A 17,151-nucleotide genomic window follows, 5' to 3' on the forward strand; every position below is an offset into this window, starting at 1 on the left:
TTCGAATCCCCACATGGATAAAATGTGTGAAGCCCATTTCTGGTGTCCCCCGCCGTGATATTGCTCGAATATTGCTAGTGTATACGACATTGGTGAAATTTACAAGCTTGATATTGACAAATATAGAAATATGATCAGCATGAATCTGGAATTCGAACCAACAAACACATTTTTTTGGCCCGCTTAAAGGATACAAAAATATATTGTGGCGCCGTACACAATTACTCAACAATGAAGTACACCACGTTTGCACATCAACTATAACAAATTGAGATATTGATATGTGAGTGAGTGTCCTTTAATTACATTCGTCATCACTCGTGTTATTCTGAGACAAGCCACATGGAGATTCGTGCCCCTTTATCGACGTTTCCAGTTTTCGCGTCATCAAATTTTTTTTTTTTTAAATCATTAAAACCTTACTTAGCTGTTTTCTAAATATATAACGATAAACAAAGTCAGGACAACCGAAAACAACTGATATATATACGTCACAAATGAATTCGTTTTCTTCAAATTACTTTAGCTTAATCTCTACCACAGGAGGGTTATTTTTGGTAAAGGTCAGTGACGCATTGAATAGTAATATAATGCACGCCTCCAGGGAGAATGAACGCTTGATGTCCACCTTTAACTGGTACACATACCGTACTTAATTGAATAAACGCTTACCCCGAATCTGCCCGGTCTCGAAAAACTGCTTGATTAACCGAAAAACAGAAAAAAATATACCCCATCTAAACACATACATGTGTTGATTAAACGCCTCGTCATTCGTTTGACTGGATGCAATAGGTTAGAAAAGCACTTGAAAAACCTTGCTAAAAACAATCTGCGAAAAATTTGAACACCTGCCTCAAAGAAGAAGCGCCTGTCTGGAATTAAATATTTAAGGACTTCCAAATGAGTATACACCCCGAGCGTGTTCATGGTTTACAATGTACTCTATAGTCGCGTTGGATCATTCACAGGGGTTGCCTTTTTACAGTCAATTCTATATACGATTGAACTCATGCTTGTTATTGATTCGTGGGGTTTCACGTTGTCAGCCTTGGGCTGATGAAGTCATTAAACAAAACACTTTCTTTGAAACGTGACAGACTAATATAAACATGAAAGCACAGAAACAAATACAGTTGTTCTACGATTTTACTACAGTACCCTCAGGGACCACAAATCTGAATTGACGGAAAAACCTTTCACTGTTGTCTTTTGAAATATGTCGAAATGAGCTGAAAGAGTTCAAACGTCAAAGTAACTTTGCTGCAATGTTGAAACAGATTAACAATCATGTATTTGACATTGTTTGAAGGCCACTTCTTCTGTGCACTGCTGGACGAGGTAATGGTTGAGGTAGGAAGTTAAACACATTAACGTTGAAGGTTGGTTGGTTAGTTGGTTGGTTGTTTAACGCCGCACTCAGCAATATTCCAGCTGTATGGCGGCGGTCTGTAAATAATCGAGCCTGCACCAGGCAATCCAGTGATCAACAGCATGAACATCTATCTACGCAGTTGGGATACGATGGTATGTGTCAACCACGTCAGTGAGCCTGACCACCCGATCCCTTTAGTCACCTCTTACGACAAGCATGCGTTGCTGAAGACCAATTCTAACTCGCATCTTCACGGGTCGACCAAGTCAGGAAACCTGACCACCCGGTACCGTTGGTCTCCTCTTACGACAAGCACTGGTTACGGAGGACCAAATGTACATACTATATACAGTACAACCAGAAATTATTGAGAATTTAAGATTGTAATTTTTTAATTCTTTTTCACTCATTACTCACGTCTTAAATGTGAATATTAGCAGAACATAACTCAAGATTTAAAGACAGGTGAACAGTGAGTATTTTGTCAAGTCACCATGGACAGCAATGCAGGCTTCAATGCGGCGGGGCATACTACTGATCAAAAAAGTTAGAAAGTCGTAGTCCATGCTGTCCCAATATCGGACCACCTCTTCTTTCATTTCAGCAATATTTGTCAGATTTTTCTTATTGACACTTTCCTTCATAAGTCCCCAAACATTTTCTATTGGATTTAGGTCAGGGATATAGCTTGGCCAATCTAATAATGTCATATTTTGGGTCCGAAACCAGGCCTGTGAATGCTTTGAACGATTTTTTTGGTCGTTGTCCTGCTGCAAAATCCAAACATATCCATAGAAAACGTGAGCAGATGGAAGTCGAGAATATCTGTGTACCGCTCACTGTTCATATTCCCTTCAAATACACAGAGGGGCGGTGCCCCTAACACAGATATGCCACCCCACACGTTAAATTTCGGACTGTACCTTGGGCTCTGATACAAAGGTTTTTCAGTTTGTTTGGTCTAGAATTTCAGTGGGAAACAGCAACACAGAAATTTCATCTGAGAAAATCACATTGTCCCAGTTAAAATTTCTATGCTGTAAGCACCAGTTCAACCTTCGCTCCTTTTGTTCATGTTTCATGATCGGTGATGGAATTCCTCGACTTTTCTGCCAACCCATTGCATGCAGCTCAGTTGTAATTGTCTCCTTACAGACAACCACAGTTCCTATATCAATAATATCGAGCCTTAAGTTTCCTAAACTCCTTCGTTTGTTTTTAGAAACAAGAATACCAAGCCGCCTCCTGTCACCGACAGTCAATTTTCTGGGCCTACCTGCGCCTCCCTGGTGCTCAATGCCATATCCATTTGCAATATTTTTCAAAACACGATAAACTGTGAACAAAGGGATGCCTGTTCTACTTGAAATCACTTTAGCTGATCTGATGCCCTTGTTATAATACTCTAAAATCAACTTCCTCTTCTCTAAATCATCCATACTGAGGATCACTGAAAATGTCGTCTGCTAGCAAGTAAACAAAGGGGGATAACTCTTCACAAACTAATGAAAAAGGATTAACGGAGTTGTCTCTTATGAATGAAACCAAGCACTTGATAGCTGGTCAAGGTTGTTCAAACTAGAAATCCAATTAAACACATTCCTAAAATTCTCAATGATTTCTGGTCCTATTATATAACAATATATAGTTGTTTTGTGAAGGCAGCGGCATTTAGATGGAGCTATCCATCACATTCGAAAATAGACAAAATTTAAGGGTGACCGAAATAAGTATGATTTACATACATGGTATACCCATTACCGATTGTATATATGCTCTATAAAACAAGTAGGGGATCACGAGATATACTTGATAAGAAATAATTTAAGCTTTAAAACAAAGATAGGAATTGACGACAAACATTCTATGGAAGAACGTGCCGCACATTAATTCCGCTTATCCCATCTGTGCATTACTTTTTATGCTTAGAGGTGGCTCATCAATGCAAGCATGAAAATGACGGTGTATTCTCTTTTGGTGGAAACAGAACACCCTGGATACACGCTGTCTTCATGTTTCTCCAGCTAAAGGGTCGAATTCACGGTTTCAAAGTTAGATAATGATGTTCCTTCCTCTGCCAGTGTGAAGAGGTGTGAAGCGGAGTTGAAGAAGGGAACAGAGGGCCTTCTAGATGACCCCATAATGCCAACACGAATGAAAATGTTGATGAAATACATTATATGATTATGGATGGTCTACCACTAATAGCGACCCGGCACATAGCAAATACAGAAGACATCTCTCGTGAGAGACTTGAGAACATTCTATGGAATGATGGGCAAAGGTTTCAGCACGCTGGATTCCAGTTGTCCTGACTCCTGTTAGAAAACCCATGAGAATTGGTCTCCAGCAACCCATGCTTGTCGTAAAAGGCGAGTAACGGGATCGGGTGGGCAGGCTCTCTAACTTGGTTAGTGCGTGTTCCAGCTGTGTAGATCTGTTCAGGATATCAATCACTGGGTTGTCTGGTCCCAGCTTGATTTATATATAACATTAAAGCAAGAGTAGATACCGTGCGCATGACGACCTTTTAATGAAGTTCGAAATCAGGAAGGACCCGCGACCAACGTCCACGGGTGAATATTACATTGCCCGTACTACTTAGACAATGTTGTTTGAGAGTTGGGGACGTCAGCGTTTGGTTCTGAAAACAGTCCTACTCTGGCAATAGTTTTTCAAAGCTGATCATTCTTCTGAAAACCTTTCATAACCTTCATATTTCATGATCGTCCGATTGGTTCGGAAAACATATATGCATACACACCAAAATCATAATTATTGACACCACGCACGTCAGCACCAATTTAGAAATATAGATATCTATCATATGCAATGACAAGGGGTAAATCAATTTGTGTATGGGAAACTTCATTTGGAAGGAACACAGCCATACTTCAGTAATTAATCCCAATGCTTGACGGAAGTTAATTGGCTGTCTGGTAGATTTGGGAATCAGCCATTCCGGACGGAATTTTGGTCAATTCCCGAACAACTTCCCTTGCTTGGTGATGTAATCACTGCTGTATAATTTTTGGCGCATTGTTTCATATGTAACCATTTGGACACTTTCAACTAATGCAGCTTTGCCAGTGGTAGCTGATAATACCTATGTTTGATAAACGCAGCAATTCGCCCTTCAATGCACATCCATGGACAGAAAAAGTCATGTTTAGTTTGTAATATGAAACGATTGGTCAATAATGTTCAAATCAAAACAAATGTAAAATGTCAGTGTGAGATAATTTTCAACCTGGATTATCAAATGATACATATTTCAATGGTGTAAAGAGCAAACTAGAATGTGAATAGATAGAAAATAAGTGATGATACTAGGTGTTTCTCGAAAAGAGTTTCAAGACACAGTTCACTATTTGTTACGAGGGAGGAGTGCAGAGAAAGGGGCAGCCAGGGGTGCGAGAAGCACGAGCACAAGTGCCGACAAAGTTATTCATTTACCTGTGCTGTCTCCATCCTTTCTCGCACACCTGGCTGTTCCTTGTCTTTGCACTCCTCCCTCGTAACAAATAGTGAACTGTGTAAATATTTTAATGATAGTTTGTTAAACAACTTTTTTATTATTAGGGCATAAATTCTGCAAAGAAACTCGCGGAGTTGGTCTGATGTTTTGATTATGATCACCGTTTCATTGAGTAATATATACACCTGGAACTTAATTAAGCACCCCCTGATATATTTCATGATAGTAGAGCAACTGTTAACCATCGTTAAACATGAATGATATCTCTGTATTACAACACATCTCTAGTAGTCTAAAAAGGTGTTTCAGTTCCTTTGCACTCGTCACAACGCATCCCTTGTGCACGTGAAGCATACAACCCACACTTTTCCCAAAATTCAGTTTCTCTGACATGCAATTTATGGGTATAAAAGCAGACAAATTTGTAACTGTCTCCATTAATGAATACTGAAATGGCGAGAAGACTTTCTGAAGCACTAAGGTGGCAAATTGTCGGCATGCATGCAACAGGCATGTCCTTCAAAGCTATTGGACGACAACTGGGCTACAGTCTTTCGGTCATCAGCCGACTTGTCCGAAAACATCAGATGACAGATGTGAGAGATCGTCCAAGGCCTGGACAACCCAGGAAGACAACGGCCCGTGATGATCGCAGCCTGGCACGTCTGGTAAGGCGAGAACCCTTTGCCACAAGTTCGGTTTTGAAGCACCTGTGGTTACCCTACAGACAACTATCCACCAGAACCGTCTGAAATCGCCTTAGGGCACTTGGTATGAGGTCCAGAAGAGTCATCAAACGTCCTGCTCTGTCTGATCTCCATAAGGGACGACGTCTGGAGTGGTGTATGGCCCGTCGCCAGTGGAACCTGAGGACATGGAGCATGGTCCACTGGTTAGATGAGAGCAGGTACCTCCTCCACGTTACAGATGGTCGAATGAGAGTGTGGAGGCATAAAAACACTGCTTACGTGCCCAGGAATATCCACCCTACTGTTCCTTATGGTGGAGGATCGGTTATGATCTGGAGTTGTCTTTCACACGACTGTAAACTTCAAATGGTGACTGTCCGAGGAAATCTTGATGGTCAGCAGTACATCCGGGATATTCCCCATCCAGTTGTCGTGCCTCACTTTGACAACAACCCGTTGGCTACTCACCCGATGTTCATGGATGACAACGCCAGGCCGCATCGTTCACGTGCTGTGACCGCACATCTCCAGAATGAGGCTATCATAACATTACCTTGGCCAGCAATGAGCCCCGATTTGAATCCTTTGGAGCACATCTGGGACTTTCTTGGACGCCGTGTGAGGTTGAGAGAACCCCCTCTCCAGCATCTTGCACAACTGGAAGCTGCTTTGCATGAAGAATGGCGGCAATTGCCAATTGATCGTATCAGAAGGTTTACCAGTAGCATGATGAGGAGGATTCAAGCTGTCATCCAAGCACGTGGGGGATACACCCGATACTTATGCCAGACCCATCAGATGTTAACATGTGACATTCCTTGTGCATCATTTCTTGTAATTGTCAGCCTATGACAATGCTACGACCATACTTGTTCAGTGACTATTTTCATCAAGAATCAATAGTGGCCAAATCACATTGGTTACGCTATTAAAACAACACGTATTGGAATCATTGTCTTGTTTTTCATTTGCCAATAGATCGTATGTTTCACAATAGCTAAGGTTCCACTATCTTTGGAATAGTAAGAGAGTTACAGCAAGTTTTGTTTCTAATCATCCAGAAAATGTGTGTGTGTGTGTGTGGGGTGTGTGTGTGTGTGTGTGTGTGTGTGTGTGTGTGTGTGTGTGCTTAATTAAGTTCCAGGTGTATATGTTCATTAGTTTTCGAGTTAGATTGCAATTCATCGGTCCGCTTTTGAGCCAAACGGACTATATATAGTGTATATCACGTACATGTACTTTGTGTACCTCTCACAAGTCTAAATTGGCACGGCTCCTACCGCTGTCTTCATTACAGAGCAACTTGGAACACTAGGGTAATTAGAATAACACTTAATTACTGCAAAAGTTAAATGAGTTTCCACAACTACAGCACATAAGGTGCAAAACGGCCGTGGGAACCTTGATGTTGTAGCTTTTCTAATGCACACGACAAAAGTACAGGGAAAAATATTTCCATTATAAAAAAATCCGCCCAAAGCAGTTTTCACAGAACCATTCAGACTACTTTATAAGCATTTGTATTTGATCACTATCATTTATTGATTATATCCGGCGTTCGCGAAGAGATGAGCGTACCCTGCCCAGAGGGAAAATCCGTCATAACACTTGCAAACGCTGGTCAATTGTTCACACATGGACATTTGGTAATATGGCCTAGTGGTTAAAGCGATTGCTCGTCACGCCCAGGACCCGGGTTCGATTCCCCACATGGGTACAATGTGTGAAGCCGTTTTCTGGTGTCCCCTGGTGATATTTCGCTAGAATATTGCTAAAAGCGGCGTAAAACTAAACTCATTCACTTACTCGGTCATTTGGTCAAACTTAAATACAAAGAGTGTATGAGAGATTATGTTGACTAATCATACCGCAAAGTTGGAAATTTCCTTCACGCATTCTCCACAAAGCGTTAAATAGCGTAGCCCTGATCAATCAAATTTGTAACTCTTTTTGATCCTCACATGGTGAGATATATCTGAAAATCAGCTTTTTGACTGTTTCAAACTTGAGTAACAATAAAGGCAAGATACTTCATGGATTACAACTTATTTATCTATTATACTGTTTGAGACCTTTGGGTATGGTGTCTTGATCTCTTGAAGAATGTGAGGTGGTTGCTGGCCTGGATGTACTTCTCATGTCGACGGAGGCTGCAGTTGATGGTCCTGATGTCAACGAAGACGGCCTATGGTCTGTTTAATTCGCGTTATAGAATAATCTAGAAGCTGCCATCCATAAAGTATCAAGCCTTTGTCGTTATACCTGAACAGATGGGAAACGAAGACAACAAAGACTGAAGCTAATAGAAAATAATACTGCTTGACATAAAGAGAAATATGACAATAGGAAAACTGAAGTCTTGTGGAAGAAATTTTATCTTTATTGAACGACATCAAATCATCGATACATGAAACTTAAGGTTAATTGTACTCTACATATCTAACACAAAAAGTCAAGGCCTTGAATGTTGATGAGAAATGTTTTCAGAAAAAATGCGATTTGGGAGTTTTCGTAGAAATGTTCGTTTGAACGCATCAGAAACAAAATTACCTTGAAAGATAATATTTCCGAAAATTTCCGATCATTTCTAATTAGATTGAGGGTTTCATGTGGCCCTCACAGGAGCATGTTGGATCAGGAAGATGACTTCTTGGATAGGCGTTTAGAAGGGAGATGCTTGTGACTGCGGATGTTGCCAAGGGGGAATCTGTCTTTGAATAGCGTCTGGATAATTGTCAGTTGTGAAGGGGGATGCTATGTATTTGCCAGAGAGTATGCGCTGAACTTTTACGATGTTTGAACTGGTGTAATTATGGCCTGGGTCTTTTATGTTATTGAAAGTCCTAGAATAGTCGTGTGTACTGATACCATGGAGCTGTGGCATGTGTCTTCTCAGTGCTTTGTTCATTTGATATTCTTGGGATTGGATGGGTTTGAGGTTTGGAGTATTTACTGCCTTAAAATATGACATTTTTACCTGTGCACGGAGCTGGATAGATAAATATTGAAAAGACAACAATTTCCATCAGGACATCTAGCAAACCAAGAAACTTTTTATTTGCTAGTTATTTGTCTTGTGAAACTTGAAGACGAATGAGTGTTCCAGTTACATTTTTCAAAATTTAAGCTCCAAGTTTAATCATTTAGTTATTCCTTTTACCTCATCGCATGTGCTGGGTCTCTTTCCAAGAGACAAAACTGGAAGTTGTGTGTGAACTATGATACAATATAAAAACAGGCTACTGATAGCCAACAACTGAAGGTAGATCACCATAATAGGGACCATGGAGACTTACTATTTTACCTGCAAAGACTCGATTGAAAATCAGTGACAACAGCATCTTGTCTTATCGGTAGCCAGGCTGTCCGCACAAATTGTATCCAAAAGTATTTTTGTTCCATGTCGTTTCATAGCAGGCTAACGGCAAGGAGAAATTTAAAAAAAAAACGAGTTAAGTTAGCACTAATAAACTTCAGCGTCGGTAGTGGTCTCGATGTAAGTTAACCATTATGTATTGAATAATGTGTCCTATATTCCTGCCTGGTGTCTTATAAAGTCAGCTTGTATGTTTCGGAGTTCTGTGACTTCCATACATAAACATATATATGATTTACATAAAGTTATGGTGTGTTTCTTTGTTTCAGTACGGCCAGATTCATTGTGTGGTTCGAGAATTGCTGCAGGAGAAATTTAGCAAGGAAATATGGCAGAGAGTTCTGTAAGTATTGAGTGTTGTGCTCTGTAAATATAGTGTACCATATACCTAGATAGCATTCGGACGTTGGCCCAACGTTGGCAATGTTGGCAAAACCATTGCCAACGATGGGCCAACGTCTGAATGCTATCTGGGTAATAGTGGAAAAGATATTATTTATTCTAGGGACCCCAAAGTAACGGCTTGATTTTGTTTTTACAGTCGTGTTATGGTTCTCTTGACTAGTTAAAGCATTATGTGCCTTCAGACAAATGAAAGGTACAGTTGGTATGTAACGTCCTCAGGGAGTTGAGAATGAACATGCCAATGCACAGTTATCGTCAGATCAGGTAAAACGTATCATGCATATTGAACATACGTCTATATATGCGATCGTTGTGGTGACTATGACGGCGGAGATGACGACGACGACGACGATGATGATAGCAAGCTATTGACAAGCGATTAATGACAACGTTGCAACATCAACACGAGTCAGTGTGAGTTGATGCATGGGCATTAATCAAGCACCACCCACTTTTTATACCTTAACACTCCATGTTGTTGTATATGCTTTACTGTGATTAAAACAAAAACAAAGCTCATTTTTGGTAACAAAGTAATTGCATACTGAGATGAATACACAAATCCGCGACAATCGACAATGCGCAAGTATGGTCATCATGACTACAACTATGTTATTGTCACAGTTTTCAAATAATGATGGTTGTGATTGTATGACCACATCAGTACCTGGTGTAGCCACCCTTCGCACGGACAACATCTGCCAATATTACGTCGAAGTTTCAGCATCGGAATGTTCATCATCACGATAGTTATCATTAACGATATCACGAAGGTTATTTAAGGCCGCATAATAACCGACATTATATAAGCGTTAACGATGATGAATGACTGATGGTGATAGTTCAGAGCCTGTCATTATTCACAAAACTTTTTACATCGACATCACTTGAAATCAGTTCTCACCAACTGAACTCGGAAGCTGCCGTGGTCGTGAGCGAGTCTGTGTTGCTTATCCAAGAAAAGTTACATAAATTCACAAGCAAGCGTTAGTCAAAAGGATTATAACAGCGTAATGTTTAAATGACAAGCTATAGACGGCGATTAACGTCAACGCCGTAACGTTAACACGACACAATGTATGTATCATCTGACATATTTCTTCAAGATGTATTGAATAAGGATGCTTCAGAAGGCTCCGCCGTCACAGAGGCTAGCCACGCGGCCAAAACCCATTAGCTTCCTCCGGCTTATCTCGTATTAATCACTCACTATCAGACGAACAAGCTTTTGATATTGACCGAGACGCAAGAATTACACATGATGGACCGCCATAGGCATCCCTTGAAGAAACCACTTGACTCCGGAAGCACTAATAGATTATTCAGCATTTAGCTTCTTCTTGTTCAATGTAGATGTATAAATCCTGCACAAATCATGTTACGGGGAATAAGGAAGCGCTGGAGCATTGCAGTGAAGCTCATTAGGTAAACGAAGGACAATGTATATTCTCACATGCGTGAAATGGTCCACTTCCTTCGAATCCGATATCAACGGTAATTTGTTGCCTAATATTGACAGGGTACGACACATGGGTAATTCGTGCCTACACAAAGACTGGTCAGAAGCAGTGTCCATTGACTGGTCAAAAGCTGTTCATAATCCAATGGCAATTCCAATTAAGCCGTAATATGGCAACGGAGTGCCAATTTCGGTGATGGCGAGTGACTTGAGTCAATGATTGGGTTCTTTCCCAGCCAATGTAGCGCTCAATCATATCGACAACCTCGTAATGATTGATGCCTGGTGCATTACTTCAGTCGCCTTGGAGAAATGTCTTAAAGGGCTGTACAACTGGAAAATAAATTATACACAACCAACAATGTAATTTGATACATCCACTTTCTTCATATCATATTGACCAAGCAATGTCTCTCAGTAAATGTCGAAGGTGCTGATTCATATCTTATGAGACACACAAGTAGAATACTCATTTGAAATGGTTGTCGTATTACTATTTTTCTGGAAGAGATATAATGAAACACTGCTTATAAACAGGAAGTTTTTACGGAGCAAGCTAATGCTTGGTCTTTTATCTCTGTTCAGCCTTCATTTAAGATATGTACCTTTTTGTTTAGCTTCAATCCAACGGGTGGTATTTGCGTTTTGTCCTGATCGAATTTGATTATAATATATTCAATATGTTCTTTGTTTGATCTTCTGTAGAATTAATGAGGACCGAAATACAATTGTCTAAAGATGGAATATAGAACACATCCAAAGCTCTGGTCCCCAACTGTTCAAATTTGGATTATTCTTAGACTACCAAAGCTGTTGACCGTGTGTGAATATTGATAGCAATCTCGACGGTTTTAGTCGGTGATGGATTATCCGAGAAACACGTAGTGTCAGACTGAGGTAAGAGGTTGTAGCACAGCGATTAAGAAACGAGTTGGTGTGAGAACCCCACTCGGTGAGTGTCTAAAATATTCGTTGGCAGAGACTTGTGCAATGCAGAAATAATATAAAAAATGATATTTAATTTTCAAGAGAAAGTTGATGTATTTTGTTTTTGAATGGCTGTATATTTACTGATTAATGATTACATATGACCATGTATAATTTATTATCACATTACGGGGTTTTACATTTCTGTATTCCAATCAGAAATAAATAATTGTTTGATTACTGAAATAATACAATTCTTGAAGCCCAAAATGTATTTTTTGTCTTTACTTATAAATCATTTTCCTACAATAATAACCAGGTTGTCTTAGCTAGACTGGAACATATACACGAACAGGATTCCATGAGTTTGCTTAGTGCCTCAAACGAACTACTTACATAATTTACAGTAATGTATCAATATTTTGAAAATTTAATATATTAAAGTACTCTGGCCGAAGTGTAAACTTCAGTCTAAACTCACACGATCATTAGGAAACGTTGTTTTCACAGTAACAAGTCTATTTTTCAGCCTGCAGAGATGAGTTCGAATAAAAACAGGACAGGTGATTGGTATAAGATACTTGGCAGGCTTGGGTTGGGATTATTAGGAGATTCTTGTCCCAAAGTATAAATCTATCTCCGTATTTGAGACTTTATAATTACACAGATTGTTGGTACACACGAACAGATGGCAGAGTAAATTATAGTTATTATAGTTAATGCTTAGTAATATGGAAAATAAGAAAAACACGATTTCTGAAAGTTTGGCTACTTTTCAAATGATACAGATGCAGAAGTTGTGATATTCAAAAGGTCCTTATCTTACCGCATATGCCGTGTGTTCCCGTCCTTATTATTGTTGGCCATAGTCACTTGTGTACATATTTTTATTTTATTTACTATGTATTCAGCAGCGTCCGTCCGTACGTCCCGATTCTTGTTAACGCGATATCTCATGAACTGTTGTACTCAATGTCTTCAAATTTGGTGACAGCCTACATTGAGAGATTACGCAGATACCAGTCGATTTGGGTGACCTTGGCCTTATCTCCAAGGTCACCATCACACTTTGAGTCCACTTTTCAAACTTATGTAAACGCGATATCCCATAAAAAGTTGCACCCAAGTTTAACCCCCGAAGGAAGAATTTATTACCATTCTTACAAATTTGAGGTCAAGAATTAACATAACGGGTATCAGGGTAGTGTAGGGTAATTGGGGTGGGGTACCCGGGTAGAAACTTTGGACCTGTCCCAGACTTAATACACACTGATACTGACAGTGGATATGTGCATCTGCATCTATACATTCAAATCTACTATATTCCTGAAATATCTTCAGAGTTAGGACATGATTCTGAGAAGTGACCATGACTAGAAACTACATCACACAAAAGTTACTGTTTTATGTGACCAAAAGATCAAAACTAGTAAATTTGTTATATTTCATTCTTCTTTAGCGGCGGGGAGACATTGTCATGTTAGTGCAAACACTTGTATCATTTAAATCCATCAACTCTCATTTTCAGCAACGGCAGTCAATTTAACAATTACATCTGTCCTGAAATTGGCAACTCAACAATTCAATTGTAAGCCACATCTTTGTATTATAATAATCTAATTTGTAGTGGCACATGGTGCATGATGGTTTAAAGAAAGGGTTCCTCTGAGGCAGTTTCCAAGGGTTGTGTTGACGGAACTGAATAAATATTAAACATCAACGCCAGAGAATAGACGGTCCTGATTATTTGTTGGAACAGATTCAAATGGGCGTAAAATAAACCAGCGATGAAACTATGTGAATGAGCAATCGGAAGCTGGTGTTGCAACTGGGTTCCAACACAGATTATGACAACAGAAATTCCGAGTGCAGGGAAGCATGTGTACGTCGTGCTTCAATAGTATCTCGTGTGCATGATATACATTAATGTTTGGTGTCTTGTGCACAGACTATAGCATCTCGAGTGCACAATATATAATTACTGTTCTCGGGTATTCATGACCCTCAGTAGGTTTCAGACAGATTAGACACGTCTGCAGTCGAGGCATAAGTTTCGTTTGTACAACACACTTGTGCACGATATACATTTCCATCCTTATATTCACATCCCGCAAATGCTTACATTGTGCGCACACATTAGTACCTCGTGTGCACCAAATAAACACTACATGTTGTATATGCTATTAAACGCAAATAACCCCTAATAAAATGGTAATTGTAACATATTTTACTTTGATTAAAACAAAAGCAAAACTGAACTTTTTGGTAATTTACTTGCAACCTGAGATGAATACACAAAAACTTGAATATTGGGTCATCTCGTGGTGATTTGCCTCGTTACGACGTCTCCATACGCGACAACGGCCGTCGGTAACGTGTTGAAGATAGCGACTTTCATCAGACAAATGAACGTTACACCATATGTGTTCAAGCTGCGTCTTTCTTGGTGACTGCAAAACGCCAGACATTTCTGCTGTCTGTGGTGAAGGAACGTCTAATCGGATGACGTATCCTCAGATCAGCAGCCCACAGTCTCCTTCTGATGGGATTGGTGTAGTTTTCGTCTGTGACTTAAGACAGGTAAAACTGAAATTAAAGGATGGCATACTCCTCAAGAATCCCAGAAAGCAAAACAATGCAGAATAATCCATTGGTCCGGTAAAAAGATTTAGATAATGTGAGTCTGAAATTATATCCACGCATGATGGTATTGATGATAATGATGATGACAATGATGATAAAATTACGTTCTGACATATATTTATCATCATTCATTCTTAAACTATCACTATTCGGCATAAATCCTTAATGCATATGTTGTGCTGGTTATTATACAGACTTAAAACACTTTGCTGTTTTTATTGACGACTGTCGTAATGATGATGATGATGATGATAATGATATGCTTTGCATAATCATTATCGTCACCATCATCACGACAGTCATCAATAACTTTAGTACGATGTTCTTAGGTAACACTACACACGCGTTTATGATGCTGATTGACTGGTGACGACAGTTGAGCCATTATTCACAAAAAACATTCAATTCGGTATATCAACATTATTTGAAATCAGTTCTCACCAGCTTAACCTACAAGCTGGTGATGCACGAGACTGTCTTGCTTATCCAAGAAAAGTTACATGAATTCACAAGCAAGCGTTAGTCAAAAGGATTATAACAGCGTAATGTTTAAATGACAAGCTATAGACGGCGATTAACGTCAACGCCGTAACGTTAACACGACACAATGTATGTATCATCTGACATATTTCTTCAAGATGTATTGAATAAGGATGCTTCAGAAGGCTCCGCCGTCACAGAGGCTAGCCACGCGGCCAAATATCCATTAGCTTCCACCGGCTGATCTCGAATTAATCACTCACTATCAGACGAACAAGCTTTTGATATTGACCGAGACGCAAGAATTACACATGATGGTACGCTAGTGGCATCCCTTGAAGAAACCACTTGACTCCGGAAGCACTAATAGATTATTCAGCATTTAGCTTCTTCTTGTTCAATGTAGATGTATAAATCTTGCACAAATCACGTCACGGGGAATAAGGAAGCACTGGAGTGTTATAGTGAACCTCATTAGGTTAGCGAGGGACAAAGCATGCGTGAAATGGTCCACTATCTTTGAATCCGATATAGTCAGTAATTTGTTGTCTAATATTGACAGCGTACGACACATGGGTAATTCGTGCCTACACAAAGACTGGTCAGAAGCAGTGTCCATTGACTGGTCAAAAGCTGTTCACAATCCCACGACAATTCCAATTGAGCCGTAATATGGCAACGGAGTGCTAATTTCGGTGATGGTCAGTGACTTGAGTCAATGATTGGGTTCTTCCCCAGCCAATGCTCTGAATCAGATCGACAATCTTGGAAATGGTTGCTGCCTGGGACATTACTTCAGTCGCCTTGGGGGTGGGTCTTAAAGGGGCTGTACAACTGGAAAAGAAATGATACATAACCAACAATGTAATTTGATACATCCACTTATAAACACTTCTTCATATTATGTTGACCACGCAATGTCTCTCAGTAAGTGGCGAAGGTACTGATTCATATCTTATGAGACAAACAAACAGAATACACTTAACGCCAAAAAAAACGTTACCCTCCTTCCTTAATGACGGAGGTACCTATCTTCAGCTGGCGTTGTGATGCGTGGACGTCCACTTCTTGGTCTGTCTACGGTGATCACAGTCTGTCTGAAGCCCTGAATAAGTCTTATAACCCTGATACGGTGGCATCCGAGGTCGTTGGCAACAGCATTGTATGTCGACCCCATCTGCACCATCCAATGGCTCTTTCTCTCCCTTCAGCTGTTATTCGTGGCATATTTCTCGTACTTGTGTATGAGATCATGTATTCTAGGCTCTCTTTATACCCTATAGACTCATTCCACATGTGAAATGGATGTAAATACTGCTTGAACATTGCTGCGTTTTGGCGATTGATATTGCTATGTGGAAACAGAAAATGGAAAAATGTTACTTTTTTCAAGCAAAAATGTCAACAAAGATAATTTTAGATGTTCCTAAACATTTTTTCACAATATCAAGGATACGTTTCACTTGATTTCACTGATGCAAATCAGCAGAAAATGTTTTGAAAGACTGAAATCATAGAAATGATTAGTTTACAATTCTACACACTCTACAACCGTTGTTTCTTGTCTTGATAGTTGAAACATGGTGACTTTAAATGGTTTATCATTGTACCAAAGCAGAATTTTATTGCAACCTTTCTTTTGGACATCAAAATCAATATTATTGGTTTATTTCGGCATGGACGAATAAAGGACAATTTCACCCAAATATGAATGCATTTGAGATTTTCTTTCGTAATTTGCATAAAGCTGTGTTGTTAAGCTTTCTTGTAAACTAAAGCCTTCTAAAATATCTTTGATAGTTTTTCAGTGATTTATAAAGGTAAGAGGGTAACGTTTCCTTTGACAACTAGTGTACTCATTTGAAAGGGTAGTCGTATTACTAGTTCCTTGGAAGAGACATGATGAAACCTCTGGTCTGGGTACACACTGTATAAAATAGGAAGTTTTTACGGAGTAAGCTAGTGCTTGGTCTTTTTTGAGAGTGTACGTCTCTTCGACCTTTACTTAAGATATGTACTTTTTCTTTTATCTCTAATCCTATGGATGCTATTTGCGTTTTGTCCTGATCGAATTTGATGTTTTATGTTCAATATATTCTTTGTTTTAGCAGCTGTAGAATTAATGAGAGATCGAAAAGCCATTGTCTAAAGATAGAATACAAAACACATTCAAAGCTCTGTTCCAAACTGTTCAAATTTGTATTATTCTCAGACTACCAAAGCTATTGAACGTGTGTAATTATTGATCACAATTTCTACGGGTTTAGTCGGTGATGGATTATCTGAGAAACACGTAGTGTCAGACTATGGTAAGAGGTT

General features: G+C 39.5%; 1 protein-coding gene across 1 annotated transcript in view; it reads left to right on the forward strand.

The window, feature by feature from the left end:
- Positions 1-8,411: 8,411 nt before the first annotated feature.
- LOC124277522 (guanylate cyclase soluble subunit beta-2-like) overlaps positions 8,412-17,151 on the forward strand; it is a 47,734-nt gene continuing 38,994 nt past the window's right edge. Inside the window, exons 1-2 of the mRNA XM_046713233.1 lie at positions 8,412-8,480; positions 9,188-9,261. Of these exons, the coding sequence (XP_046569189.1) occupies positions 8,412-8,480; positions 9,188-9,261 (143 nt within the window). The remainder of the gene's footprint in view (positions 8,481-9,187; positions 9,262-17,151) is intronic.

This window comes from Haliotis rubra, unplaced genomic scaffold (genome assembly GCF_003918875.1).
Source record: "Haliotis rubra isolate DU_JTF1 unplaced genomic scaffold, ASM391887v1 Scf222, whole genome shotgun sequence".
NCBI classification, from domain to species: Eukaryota; Metazoa; Mollusca; class Gastropoda; order Lepetellida; family Haliotidae; genus Haliotis; species Haliotis rubra.